General features: G+C 40.1%; 1 protein-coding gene across 7 annotated transcripts in view; it reads right to left on the bottom strand.

The window, feature by feature from the left end:
* Positions 1-3,555: 3,555 nt before the first annotated feature.
* LOC144495050 (uncharacterized) overlaps positions 3,556-15,385 on the bottom strand; it is a 78,006-nt gene continuing 66,176 nt past the window's right edge. For 5 of the 7 annotated variants that reach the window (XM_078214880.1, XM_078214881.1, XM_078214884.1 and 2 more), the window contains 4 exons: positions 13,224-13,379; positions 11,808-12,174; positions 8,298-8,553; positions 3,562-6,364 (listed from right to left, as the gene is read on the bottom strand). In XM_078214880.1, the coding sequence (XP_078071006.1) occupies positions 6,203-6,364; positions 8,298-8,553; positions 11,808-12,174; positions 13,224-13,379 (941 nt within the window). In that variant the 3' untranslated portion in view covers positions 3,562-6,202. Of the gene's footprint in view, positions 6,365-8,297; positions 8,554-11,807; positions 12,175-13,223; positions 13,380-15,385 lie in introns of all 7 variants that reach the window. The other 2 variants (XM_078214883.1, XM_078214885.1) reach the window with 1 other exon arrangement.

The following is a 15,385-nucleotide window of genomic DNA, read 5'->3' as shown; positions in this document are numbered from 1 at the left end:
AGGCATTCCCACACCACACTACAATAAATAAACTAGTTTGCAAGCGTTAAACTGCAAAGAATAAAGATTTTAGAGGACGGTTGTTCTTCAAAGAATAACAACTAATGGGGCGGTGAAGGTCTCGTGTAAAAACTACACGCAAAGAGTTATTTATGCATTAGTGTGGGGCATACAAAGCAATCTTTCTGGTTGTATCACAGCTTGGTATCATAGAATCCCTATATATGATCCTACAGTACAGTTCGGCCCATCGAGTCTTTACCGACCACAATCTCACCCAAGCCCTATTCCCGTAACCCCACGCATTTACTCTGCTAATCCCCCCTGACACTAGGGTCAATTTAGCATAGCTAATCAACCTAACCCGCACATCTTTGGAGTGTGGGAGAAAACCGAAAGGTCCGGAGGAAACCCACCCAGACACGGGGAGAATGTGCAAACTCCACACGGACAGTGACCCAAGGCTGGAATTGAACCTGGGACCCTGGCGCTGTGAGGCAGCAGTACTAGCCACTGTGCCAACCCATATGGCTCAGGGACAGGCAGTATTGAGGAGGTGGGGAGCGGGGGCTGTAGAAGGACTTGGACAGGTTAGGAGAATGGGCAAAGAAGTGGCAGATGGAATACAATGTGGAAAAGTATGAGGTCATGCACTTTGAAAGGAGCAATGGAGGCATAGACTATTTTCTAAATGGGGAAATGCTGAGGAAATCAGGAACACAAAGGGACTTGGTAGTCATTGTTCAAGATTCTCGTACGGTTAATGTGCAGGTTCAGTCGGCAGTTAGGAAGGCAAATGCAATGTTAGCATTCATGTCAAGAGGGCTAGAAAACAAGAGTAGGGATTCTGAGGCTGCATAAGGCTCTGGTCAGGCCCCATTTGCAGTATTGTGAGCAGTTTTGGGCCCCGTATCGAAGGAAGGATGTGCTGGCCTTGGAAAGGGTCCAGAGGAGGTTCACAAGAATGATCCCTGGAATGAAGAGCTTGTCGTATGAGGAACAGTTGAGGACTCTGGGTCTGTACTCGGAGTTTAGAAGGATGAGGGGGGATCTTGTTGAAACTTACAGGATACTGCGAGGCCTGGATAGACTGGATGTTTCCATTAGTAGGAAAAACTAGAACCAGAGGGCACAACCTCAGGCTAAAGGGACAATCCTCTAAAACAGAGATGAGGAGGAATTTCTTCAGCCAGAGAGTGGTGAATCTGTGGAACACTTTGTCGCAGAAGGCTGTGGAGACCAGGTCATTGAGTGTCTTTAAGACAGAGATGGATAGGTTCTTGATTAATAAGAGGATCAGGGGTTTTGGGTATAAGGCAGGAGAATGGGGGTGAGAAAAATATCTGATTGAATGGCAGAGCAGACTCGATGGGCCGAGTGGCCTAATCTGCTCTTATGTCTTATGGTCTTGCTCTGTCCAAGACCGCAAGAAACTACAAAGGGCCATGAACAAAGCCAGTCCATCATGCAAACCAGCCTCCCATCCATTGACTCTGTCTACACTTCCCGCTGCCTCAGAAAAGTAGCCAGCATAATCCATCGGGAAAAAGATACAAAAGTCTGAGGTCACCTACCAACTGACTCAAAAACAGGTTCTTCCCTGCTGCCATCAAACTTTTGAATGGACCTACCATATATTAAGTTGATTTTTCTCTACACCCTAGTTATGATTGTAACACTACATTCTGCACCCTCTCCTTCTCTATGAACGGTATGCTTTGTATAGCACACAAGAAACAATACTTTTCACTGTATACTAATACACGTGCACGATGGCACTGCTGCCTTAGTGCCAGGGACCCAGGTTCAATTCCAGCCTTGGTCACTGTGTGGAGTTTGCACTTTCTCCCAATGTCTGCATGGATTTCCTTTGGGTGCTCTGGTTTCCTCCCATAGTCCAAAGATATGTGGATTAGGTTGATTGGCCATGGTAAAATTGACCCTAGTGTCAGGGGGATCAGCAGGGTAAATGTGAGAGATTATTGGAATAGGGCCTGGGTGGGATTGTGGTCAGTAGACTCGATGGGCCAAATGGCCTCCTTCTGTACTGTAAGGATTCTATGATTCTATGTGACAATAATAAATCAAAATCAATTACACAAGTGTTCTAAATCTCTTAGTGGTCAAATTTGTTCAGTGTCTGGCCCCTCTGCTTTAAAATACGCGTTGAAAAAGCGTGAATGAATGCAGAATATATAACCTTGAAAAACTATTCCCCAACTATTTTCATGCAAAAAAAACTTTCATTTATATAGTACTTTTCATGACCACTGGACCTATCAAATTGCTTTACAGCCAAAGGAGTAGTTTTGAAGTGCAGTCACAATTATAATGTAGGGGACACGGCCACCAATTTGCACACAGCAAACTACTACAAACAGTAAAGAGATAAATTGTGTCTTGGAGAAGAAAATTCTTGATCTTCCGAACTACAGATCTGGTGTCTGTGCACAGGAGATTGTAATGAGAACAAAACCTCCTTAGTCTTTAAGTTAATAACTCTTCAGATGGTTTTTCATGTCAGTGAAGTACATACATCTAATGTAATGGGACCCTGTAACATTGGTCTAAGTTCTTTGAGAAAGTGGTAACTGTTAAGGTACAACACTGGATTTCCAGAAGGCTTCTGAAAAAATTCTCCATGAAAGTGTACTGAGCTATAAGCAGTGTAGATTCAGGATAAACACCAGGAAGAGATTACATTAAAAACAGCTAACAGAAAACTGATCAATAGTTTTTAGAGGGGTTATGTCAAAGTTCAAGAGGAGGGAGTGGGTAGCTTCAGAGTTCAGTACCGAAGCCACTATTAATAAACGACTAATTCAAACTCAATACAGAGCAGTCAAATTTAAAAATGAAGTGAGGCAGCTCAGAAATTATAGAACGCATTGGACAGAATATTTAAGTAGACAAATACAACATGAAATTTACAAATATAAAGCACTGCAACACAAAATAATCATGGCTTCTCCTTATCTTATTACTAGATCCAAGTATCTAAATGTCAGAAGCTGAACCTGGGCTGCTTCACTCACATAGCCAAGAAATTAGCAAACTGGATTGAAAACTAAAAGCATGAAATAGGAAAAATGAAAACGTTATGTTGGAAGTCACAACGGACTTAACAGGTTATGTCCTGTAATTCACACTATTTATAAACTGTGTTGATGGGCTAGGGAATGGTAGCTTTATTTTGACTAAGATATGAACACTTCCTATTATGCAATGGAATAGGAAACATATGCTCTCAACATTGATGGAAAGTCATTTTTAAAAATGTGCATATTGTTTACTAGCAGTATCGAGTCAACATGAAGCTCATAGCAAAAGGCTGTTAAATTAAATTTGGGCAAAATAAACTACGTAGCCTTGATCACTCTTTAGGCTCCACTGGTCATAATGTATTAATAAATATATTCAAGTGTTTGGAACATGTCAGAAAATTGTGAATGTGGGGAGACAAACACAGTTGTTTGTCTATTTATAGGATCCTGGAATAAGAAAGGGCCTGGTGGCAATGCCAAACCTCAGCAACATAGTAAACAGACATAAACAGAAATTATATAAGATACTTTTATTTACAGAATTTACAATCAGTCCATAGATGAATTCATCTGTGCAGTAATACTGTAATGTTCCTTCCAAACAAGGAAGATGCTGTAATGACTCTGAAGTTAGTCATTCAGTAAATAACTACATACATATTTGCAACCAAGTGAACACAACACTGTAACAATTTACATATATGCAGAGTGCTGAGTGGTGCAATTGACCCAATTGCTTAATCAGGGACAAACTAAATTCAAACCATCTTTTGTGTGTTGCCACATATATATATATTAGCATTACTTGTGAAGTTTTACATAATTAACTTTTTGTTTACTTCCAGAGTTTCTTCTCAACACTTTGACACTGCTCCCAACACTAGGTGGCAAAAACTGGCAGTCAGATTGGCTGATGTTCAGTTCCTTTAACTGCAATGGGTGGGCGATCCAATACCTAGATGAATTTCTACCCGTCTGTCTAATTAACAGTCAGAATTTGCCATAGATCTTTCATGGAACTCCTGATGCTCAAGATGTTCCACAGATTGATGACCAAGATGCAAGACAAAATGGCCAATGTTAAAATACCGTTTCTTCACCCTAGCTTGGCTGCAGTATTTGTTACACCCGACTATGAGTTTATCTCCAACCAAAATTGGAGCCTTGCACACAACATGAGACACTGTTCAGTGGATGTTTCTTCCTACCTTTGAACCTTTTGATATATCAAAAGTGAATGAGTATTTTAAAGATATGCTGCCCCAAACATCAACATTCTACAGCATGGACTACAGCTGGGTCACTTACCAGTTGTAACAAGGTTCACATTTTGATTAGCACAAAATAATTTGTGTTCCTCATTTTCTCCCCCCATAATGAAGTCGATAAAAATATTGCAGCCACATCTGTAGTAATATCTTACATTACAGCCACATCTTAAGTAATAATTCATACAAAAAGTGAGATAAATTATCTACAAATGTGATTGTGAACCCATATTAAAATACAGTCAGTACATTTAATATCACATCACATGTCCATAATGTTAACTAATGGATCACATCCAACAGAATATTTTTTTTAAAAATGCAAGTTTCAAAAGGAGCTTGAAAAGATTTAACCAAAAAAATTCTCATTTAATGCAAACAAATACCTAAAAGTAATCTTCTGTATATTATATATAATTGTATTGAAAAAACACAAACACAAGTGCAGGTTATTTCACAAAAAGAAAATGTGTATTTCATTGTTGACATGTATGACATGCAAATAAATCTCAGTCCACTGCAATTTTACACTTAAATCAATCATTGAAAATTTTAAAATTCATCTGTCAGTGAAGATGCCTGTTTCACATCCAAACTTGCAAGTGTTTCTTTCTTTCAAACACTCAGCAATCATACTGAAACTTTAAAAGGAATGGCAACTTCAAGCAATATATTTCACACCCGTGAATCTGAAATATAAATATGCTTGCTGGAAAGGCACATTCTTCAAAGAACAAAAGACATAATGAAGAGAAAGATCCTGACCTTCAGAGATGCTTACCAAACTATGTGCAATTCATATTATTGACCAATGCTGAAAAAAAAAGCAAAGTCCAAAAATTTGCAAAATTGTCACAAAGCAATTTTCTGAATGAGGTCCTAAGCAATTTGCTTAAACAAATTTTTGGAATCACTTTTAATACTCAGCTGCTTTTGTAAAGAAAACATGCACAAACATACACAGTCCCTAACTCCATTTTCTCCCCCTACCAATAAAATTTGCATCCGAGAACTGAAAATACACTTTCAGCTTAGATGCCAATGAATTATTTCATTAATACAGATTATCCTTTTCAATTAGATGCTCATTTATTTGTATCTTTTTCTATGTCATATGGGTTTTCTCATTTGGTTTCCACTATTGCTTCAATATGATGTATTTAAAATTAACCTGAAGCAAAAATAACCCATTTAAATCATGGAAAAAGTAGTCCGCTGAATGCAGTTGTCAAAATGTATCTTAACCTATTAGTATTTTGGATACTAAATTCCATATTTAAAAAGCGATCCTGATTAATTATTTAGATGTTAAAGTGCAATAATCTGAGTTTGTAGTCTGTACACGTGTTCCGTTCATTGAAATTCAATAGTAAATTGTGGGTGAATGAAATAAACAGAAACATAAGCAAGCACAGATCCGCTTATCAAAATGAAAATTAAGTTGCCCACTTTGTAGTGTGCGCTCCAATTGGGCAAATGCATCCCTTATGACAAAGGATTTATTGAGATTCAAGGAAAACCGTGTTGGAGATTCATCAATATTGTAAACACAAACTTATTGTACAGTTAACAAAGTTGTAATATATTGAGAATGGTAAAGCAGCAGCTTAATGCCTGTGAAATTAATAAGAAAAATATTGTTACAATAGTCTTGGTATTTCCTACCAAGAAAGACTGATAATGTAAAGTGGTTGACCAACCTTTTGCGTTCACATTCATATCACCACAGAAGTATTTTATAGGAGATCTCAGTGCAAAAAAACAGTAAAAGCAAACAAGGCCTGTTTATATTCAACATCATTTTTCTTCCAATTCTGTAATGAAGCCGTGAATGTATCATATCATGTGATGCACCAGTTCAAAATGCAGCTTCAAGGCTTTCTTTCTTCTTCATTCTTGTTCATCCTCATCCATTTCTGTGAAGATGTCACTGAAAAAATATTCAGCAACTCTTGTTGGCTGCATCTGTTCCGTGTCCTGTTCCACTGCACAACAGGCCTCTTCCGTATAAGACTCGGACTGCCAACTCTGCAATGATGAGTTACATAATACCTGCAGAGAGCAGAGAGAAGGCATTTAAGTAATGACATGGGCTGCACTCCAAATCAACATTGATCAGCCACGATCGTATTGAATGGCGGGGCAGGCTTGAAGGGCCTAGTGGTCTACTCCTGCTTCTATTTAGTGTGTTATTGTGTTCAAGGGCAATTAGGGATGGGCAATAAATGCTGGCATTGCTAGCGACACCCATATCCCATGAATGAATAAAACAAAATGTTACACAAATGGTAATTAACCAATAATGTCTTGTTGATTGCGGCTAGAAAGTGGCTCGAAGGGATTAATTTACCATGCAACTCATGCAGTGCAAAGCACCTTAAACAATATCGGCCTAGATCTCCCCATCAGAGTCGATGCTGCGCACGTTGACCATTTTGCAATTTTTCAGCTGGTATGTCTGATCCCAGCTGAAGCATTTTAGAGTCAGAGGATTGCATATTCAAAGAGAAGGCAGTAAGGCATAAGAAAAGAGAAAACGCTGGAAAATCTCAGCAGGTCTGGCAGCATCTGTAAGGAGAGAAAAGAGCTGACGTTTCAAGTCCAGATGGTAAAGTTTAGAGTCCAGATGACTCTTTGTCAAAGCTTTGACAAAGGGTCATCTGGACTCGAAACGTCAGCTCTTTTCTCTCCTTACAAATGCTGCCAGAGCTGCTGAGATTTTCCAGCATTTTCTCTTTTGGTTTCAGATTCCAGTATCCGCAGTAATTTGCTTTTATTTAAAGGTACAAGAAAAGATAGAAGAAGACAGGACAGGTCCTCTTTTCAGACGAGTAGCTGCCATATTCAAGCAAGGTCTTGAAGGTCTAAGTTTTTCACTAAGTGAATGAGTTAGTGAATGGCTCGGTGGCTAGCTGGGTCAAGTGGTAGCCATGCCAGGTCAGACAAGTGGTCAGTCAGTAATCAGATTGGATGGGGGGAGGTTTAATCAGGTGATCAGAGCGGTAGTTGCGGGTCGTGGAAGAAAGGATGGGGGAGCAGGGGTTGGTTCTGGTGTCCCGTTGAGTTACATGGGTTAGTCACCTGAGTTGGACCATTTATTTACTAGCATAACATGACCGGGGCAAGTATCCTGTGTATCTGGCCAAAGTCTCTGACCCTGAGCTCAGAGTCGGAGGTGTTCATGGAGGTTCCCAAGCAGTTGAAATCAGTCCATCAGAATTTTAAACTTCCAGGGCAATTTCCACTCATGTGCACAAGTCAGGATTTCAGTGAGGTCCTGACATGCATCTCCCAACTAGCATTCAATCATCAATGATTGCTTTGGGGCAGCACAATGATTAGCACTGCTGCCTCACAGCGCCAGGGACCCGGGTTCAATTCCTGCCTTGAGTCACTGTCTGTGTGGAGTTTGCACATTCTCCCCGTGTCTGCGTGCATTTCCTCCGGATGTTCCGGTTGCCTCCCACACTCCAAAGATGTGCGGGTTAGGTTGATTGGCAATGCTAAATTGCCACTTAAAGTAAAGGGGGTTTAGCAGGGTAAATACATGGACTTATGGGGATAGGACCTGGGTGGGATTGTGATCGGTGCAGACTCGATGGGCCAAATGGCCTCCTTCTGCACTGTAGATTCTATGATTCCAGTTCATCAGACACCAGATGCACGAACGAAGATGTACATCAGGATCCTGCAAAACATGCTGACCTCTATGAAAGTCGCCTACTCCACAGACGCTCCGCAAATATCTCTAACCCTCAGCTAGAGTCAAGAACTTCAGACAGTTCTTTGAGACTTACCTGAATAGTTACTCAGGAAATATTAGACAAGAAAAATCGTAGTCTAACTCCTCAGTAACTACAGAACTGACACCACGTAACTCACACTGAACTCCACTCCCCCTCGAGCAGACTAGCCCTCCCCATGCACCCTACGCATCTGAGGAGCCCAGAAGGGGCAGAAAGTTAAAAACAGAATGGTATCTTACGTCAGTTGGGGAACCTCTGTTCAAAGGTTGGCTCCTGTCTGTCTCTTCACATGATTTTCTTTTTGCAGGAGGAGGAGAGCTACTTGTCGTTGTTTCTCCAGCATCTTTCCCAGATGGGATCGACCTTTTTCCAGCAAACCGTGGGAGATTCATACGGGGCTTCAGAAGTTTTGTCCTTTGAGGTTTTATTTCACTTTCGTTCTCAGATGACTTCTTTGATATAAAGGATAGAAATCCTCGTGGTTTACGTCCTGGCCTGTTGAAATTCAGGAAGTTCATTATTACAGATAAATAAAAGCAAAATACTGCGGATGCTGGAATCTGAAACAAAAACAAAAAATGCTGGAAAATCTCGGCAGGTCTGACAGCATCTGTGGGGAGAGAATAGAGCCAATGTTTTAGGTCTAGGTGACGCTTTGTCAGAGCAGGACATTTGAGTTCTGACGAAAGGTCATCTAGACTTGAACATTGGCTCTATTCTCCCCCCACAGATGCTGTCAGACCTGCTGAGATTTTCCAGCATTTTTTTTTTACAGATAGTTAGATTTCTTTCATTACATCGTGGAGGGCAGAAGATTAAAGTTGTGCATTCAGATTTCAATATCTGTGCTAATTAAAAATACTGCTATAAAGTAAAATGCCTAGATTTAAATAAAACCTTGCATTTAACCTTTTTTAAATGAAAAATGTCAGCAGTCTTAAGTGGAGTCAAATTTAGAATGTTACTGACAACTAAATTTCAGTTCAGTTAAAAAAATTACTGATATAACTCAGTAATTTACATGACAGAAAATAGATTTATGTCTCCATATGAGAGATGGTATTAAAGGATTGCATGATCAATGGGGTATCTTAAATAATTATTCAGCAAAAGACCTTCATTAGTATAAACAAATCAAGTCTGTGGACCAAGGTCTGCCACGGTCTAGAGTTCAAGATCTTTAAACATTAAACTGAAATAATCTTTTCTCTTCCTCATTACTCATCTTCATGCCCATGCCAATATTTCTAGACCGTGGCTTTCCTTTGTGCCATCCATAATCTTTGACAAAAAACGTGAAGCAAAATAGCAATTTCGTCTGTAGATCAAATTTTTTCAAGCAATATGCCTAGAAACAAAAAAAAAGACATTTCCTGTTTTAGAAGTCTTGATTGGTATCCAAGGAAGAGATTGCACTGTATGTAATATTTGGTCTAAATTATGAGAGATTATTGACTCAGGTATGGCGTTATCGAGTAGAAAGTATAGGTTTCTGTTTGACTAAACAAAATTGGCTTTAGAACATAAAGTATACCCATAAATTGGGAACTTTTCAAGCTGAAAGAAGTGACAAACGGAGAATTAGAAGGGTGATTGAGTGGGGTATCTTCGAATCAGTCCTGAGAGGCACGCTAATATTAAATAAAGTCTTGTGTGGCTATCCACGTTGAGCCAAATGATATGGTCCTGATAATAGTCCAGGCCTTATGCTATATAAAACAAAACCTATCGCTCTACTGCAATGCTTTAAGTTGTGCTTGTTTAAACTCAAAAACCCTAATTATTGTAAACACACGCCCCAAGATCAGTTACAGGCAAATTTGTTTTTTTAGGTAAACCCTGTGACCAATCAAAAAATAACTGTTTCTTCGCACAGGTCGCTGGTTGTATGTAAATTTCTGGCTTTCCATCAAAAGGAAACAGTTCTAGCTGGAGCAAGAATGCGACAGTCTTAAGACTGATCATTGTCCTTGTGTTTGGTTGCAATAATAAAAAAAGACAAAGGAGGCATGTCATTTCTTTAGTAGAGGGTTTGACAACAAACCAAAAGCATTGTTGTAGTACAGCAACTAACTAAGCCAGTTTGTTCAGGTTTGATCATTTAATTATCGGAAATATATTACCCTTGAAAAGACAAGTACAAAAGCAACAATGATAATTCCAGATAAATTTATGCTCGTTAGGAAAACTGACATGTCTTCTTAATCTTAGAAATAAGGAGGTTTAGGCAGTTTATTCACAATGGGGTGGCACAGTGGCTAGCCTCTCAGCGCCTGGACCCGGGTTCAATTCTGGCTTTGGGTCACTGTTTGTGTGGAGTTTGCACTTTCTCCGTGTCTGCATGGGTTTCCTTCGGGTGCTCCGGTTTTCTCCCACAGTCCAAAAATGTGCGGGACCCGTGCAAAGAAACAGTTTGACCCTAAATTGACCCTAGTGTCAGGGATTAGCAGGATAAATATGTGGGGTTATGAGGATAGGGCCTGGGTGGGATTGTGGTCGGTGCAGACTCGATGGGCCGAATGCCTCATTCTACACTGTAGGATTCTATTCTGTGGAACGAGACACAAGTTAAAAATTGGTGTGTTAGACAGGACTTTCTTGTTCCTTTTTAATAAAAAAAAATCAAAACCAATAAACAGTCAACAAAAACTCCTAAAAGTTTAAAGAAATAATACAAGATTCAGATAATCATGAGGTAGCTTTGTTGGTCTTCAGCAACAACTTCACAAAAATTTAAGGAGTCTTACGATCATCATCTCTTTTTAAAAATCAGAACATAGAAAGAACTTAAGTTCTTGGAAATGTTTATTAAGCAATGAAAGCTGATGACACGATCACAAAAACTGGTTGGGTGAAAAGTATGAGCTAAATTAAAACAATTTATAATGGGAGAACCTAATTAACAGACAGTCTTTATTAATAGAAATTTAGCTTCTTAACACTATGGGATTCATTCACCTCAAAGCAAATTAGCACAGTGAACCATTGGCAGAACGGGAACAATTTTGGATTTTTCTTTACTTAAGATATGGGATGTCAATGCTGGGAACAGGACATGCTTTTCTGCTCTGATGTGCAGTGTTCACATCGAGCACTCAGAGCCAATATGGAACTCATTGTTTAAACAAGTGGGTTAACTTTTAAGAACTAAAGGGTGAAAAAATCCGTGCCTCTGGTAACTTCAATGAAAAATCAGAAATACAAATTTTAAACTGACTTCTACTTTTTTTCTGAAAATAGAAATTTTTAACTCTCAAATGAATGAAAGATGTATAAACTTGGCCCGGTGTTCAAGATAATGGGAGCCTGAAGCTGTTCTTTAAATATGTCAGATGGGGGTAATTACTTATCTGTATTTTCCTTCCTGAAGTGCTTTTTAAACCAGACTCGTGCACGGTAGCAGTGGTTAGCACTGCTGCTTCACAGCTCCAGGGACCTGGGTTCGAGTCCCGGCTCGGGTCACTGTCTGTGTGGAGTTTGCACGTTCTCCCTGTGTCTGCGTGGGTTTCCTCTGGGTGCTCCGGTTTCCTCCCACAGTCCAAAGATGTGCAGGCTAGGTTGATTGGCCGTTCTAAATTGCCCCTTAGTGTCCCGGGATGCATAGGTTAGAGGGATTAGTGGGTAAATATGTAGGGATATGGGGATAGGGCCTGGGTGGGATTGTGGTTGGTGCAGACTCGATGGGCCGAATGGCCTCTTTCTGTGCTGTAGGATTCTATGATTCTATAAATCATATGTTTCCAATTTACCTTGTCAGACTTCTAATAGAAGTGGAAGCTGTATTTTGTGTACTCATTCCAGACTGTTCTCCTGTCGTGCCCACATCTGTGTCTGCTTCCAAAGTCTCTGTAGAATGAACTGATTCAGTGGCAGTTCCCATTCCTTGTGCATCAGTTTGACCCAGGTTATGGGACACAGATCCTGGCTGCGGTTGTGCAGAGTTCATATCAACTGATAAATTGCACGTTAGTTCAGGTTGTAAGCTTTTTTTAGAAACACAAGGAGAAGGTATAGTTCTTGAAAGTTTTGGAGTGTTTTTGTTTTTAGCAGGGAGGTTGATCGCAGGATTACATGTAGTTCTCTTTGTAGAAATATTAGGTTTCACAGTGAGTTTACCTAGAAAGATTAAAGACACAAGTTGGAATAAATTAGTGTGGTAACTTGAGACCACAATAAAGGTAGTCAAATACATTGTTTAAAGGAAGGATCTTCTTTGAAGTTTAACAACAGTAACTCAGCAGAACAGTAATCACAGTAATATGTAAACAGTATGAAAACAGGAGCACGGGTAAAACAGGTCTTGTTTGCAGGACACTCTTGCAGACCGAGATGCCCGCCCAAAACCCGCACATGCTCAGAATCCTCAACAACAGCTAGTAAAACAATTACATCAGAGAAATGGCTTCTAAGAACACACTCAAAATGATATTCTGTAACAACTGGGAAAGAATTTCATTTTTTAAACAAAGGATTGAAAACACAAGGATGATTCTGCATGCTAAACTGTGCAGAACATTGCATGACAGCGTCACAATATTTAATGTCATAAAATGACCATAAAATTTGTGATGCATTCTGAATTGCAACAGAAATCAATAAACCACGAATGAAATAGGCAGCTATGAATGAGTAGTGTAAATTATCAAATAAATAGCAGTCTGCAAAAAAAACGTTTAGTTTATTTATTAGTGTCACAAGTAGGCTTACATTAACACTGTAATGACGTTCTGTGAAAATCCCCAAGTCGCCACACTCCGGCACCTGTTTGGGCTCACCGAGGGAGAATTTAGTATGGCCAATGCACCTAACCAGCACGTCTTTCGGATTGCGGGAGGAAACCGGAGCAAAAAGGATAGCACCCAGGTTCAGTCTCCTAGCAGATTGATCCCAATAACATGGTGGTTATCACCAGTTTGACACTCCTAAAATATTCCTTTAGAGTGAGGACTAAGATGAGCAAAAATAATTTGAAAAAATTATTGAAGAAAGTGCGAGATTCTCCAATTGTTTAAAAAAATGCAGAGGAAATGACAAGGATGAAGATTGTTCTTAATTCAATATTTTGTTTCATTTTTTGCTTAAATAGACCGAGTGAGATATGTAAGTAAACTTGTTCATTATTTGGAAACACTATGAAACAAGTCTCTGTAAAATTAGCCATGTACCTCTTCTTATCTGTGAACCAGACTTTTTCATTTCTTCAGCAGATACAGAACACACAACAGCTGTTGTTTCAACAGGAACAGGGTTGACAACATCATCCAGGGGAGTAGATGTAAAGCCTTCAGTGGATTCTGATGGAAGATTCATTTGAGCTGCACCTTTTCAGGAACGATTCAAAACATTTTCAAAATTGGTCATGCTTAGTTAAGTATAAATATGGACTCAGACAAACTTGAACAGAGTGCCAGCAGTTTGTAATTTAATCCCCATAAATGTATTGTGGTAGAATTTCAGCTTTGAGCACAAACAAACTGGCTGCAAATTGTGCTTCTTTTTCAAAGTGAAGTTAAAGTGAAGGAGCACTTCAACAAGTTTGGTGAAAATTTGAAAAATATATATTACTCAGATGAAATATGTAAAGCATCTGGAATTAGCACCTCGATGTATGTCAGGCACAGGGCAGAAGAAAACCATCTCACCTTCTTAATGGCATCCACCCAAGTTCAATTCCATTAATCTGAACAGGCGCACAAATTAAATTATTGAAGAAGTTTTAAGAGAATGAAATCTATTCAATGACATAGAACATAGAACAGTACTGCACAGAACAGGCCCTTCGGCCCACGATGTTGTGCCGAGCTTTATCTGAAACCAAGATCAAGCTATCCCACTCCCTATCATCCTGGTGTGCTCCATGTGCCTATCCAATAACCGCTTAAATGTTCCTCAAGTGTCTGACTCCACTATCACTGCAGGCAGTCCATTCCACACCCCAACCACTCTCTGCATAAAGAACCTACCTCTGATATCCTTCCTATATCTCCCACCACGAACCCTATAGTTATGCCCCCTTGTAATAGCTCCATCCACCCGAGGAAATAGTCTTTGAACGTTCACTCTATCTATCCCCTTCATCATTTTATAAACCTCTATTAAGTCTCCCCTCAGCCTCCTCCGCTCCAGAGAGAACAGCCCTAGCTCCCTCAACCTTTCCTCATAAGACCTACCCTCCAAACCAGGCAGCATCCTGGTAAATCTCCTCTGCACTCTTTCCAGCGCCTCCACATCCTTCCTATAGTGAGGTGACCAGAACTGCACACAATATTCCAAATGTGGTCTCACCAAGGTCCTGTACAGTTGCAGCATAACCCCACGGCTCTTAAACTCCAACCCCCTGTTAATAAAAGCTAACACACTATAGGCCTTCTTCACAGCTCTATCCTCTTGACTGGCAACCTTTAGAGATCTGTGGATATGAACCCCAAGATCTCTCTGTTCCTCCACAGTCTTCAGAACCCTACCTTTGACCCTGTAATCCACATTTAAATTAGTCCTACCAAAATGAATCACCTCACATTTATCAGGGTTAAACTCCATTTGCCATTTTTCAGCCCAGCTTTGCATCCTATCTATGTCTCTTTGCAGCCTACAACAGCCCTCCACCTCATCCACTACTCCACCAATCTTGGTGTCATCAGCAAATTTACTGATCCACCCTTCAGCCCCCTCCTCTAAGTCATTAATAAAAATCACAAAGAGCAGAGGACCAAGCACTGATCCCTGTGGCACTCCGCTAGCAACCTGCCTCCAATCCAAAAATTTTCCATCCACCACCACCCTCTGTCTTCAATCAGACAGCCAGTTACCTATCCAATCGGCCAACTTTCCCTCTATCCCACACCTCCTCACTTTCATCATAAGCCGACCATGGGGGACCTTATCAAACGCCTTACTAAAATCCATGTATATGACATCAACACACTTAGTTACCTCCTCAAAAAATTCAATCAAATTTGTGAGGCACGACTTGCCCTTCACGAATCCGTGCTGACTATCCCGGATTAATCCGCATCTTTCTAAATGGTCATAAATCCCATCCCCAAGGACCTTTTCCATCAATTTACCAACCACCGAAGTAAGACTAACCGGTCTATAATTACCAGGGTCATTTCTATTCCCTTTCTTAAACAGAGGAACAACATTCGCCACTCTCCAGTCCTCTGGCACCATCCCCGTGGACAGTGAGGACCCAAAGATCAAAGCCAAAGGCTCTGCAATCTCATCCCTTGCCTCCCAAAGAATCCTAGGATATATTTCATCAGGCCCAGGGGACTTATCAACCTTCAGTTTATTCAAAACTGCCAGGACATCCTCCCTCCGAACA

This window comes from Mustelus asterias, chromosome 6 (genome assembly GCF_964213995.1).
Source record: "Mustelus asterias chromosome 6, sMusAst1.hap1.1, whole genome shotgun sequence".
Taxonomy (NCBI): domain Eukaryota; kingdom Metazoa; phylum Chordata; class Chondrichthyes; order Carcharhiniformes; family Triakidae; genus Mustelus; species Mustelus asterias.
This window is presented reverse-complemented; position numbering and strand designations above follow the sequence as displayed.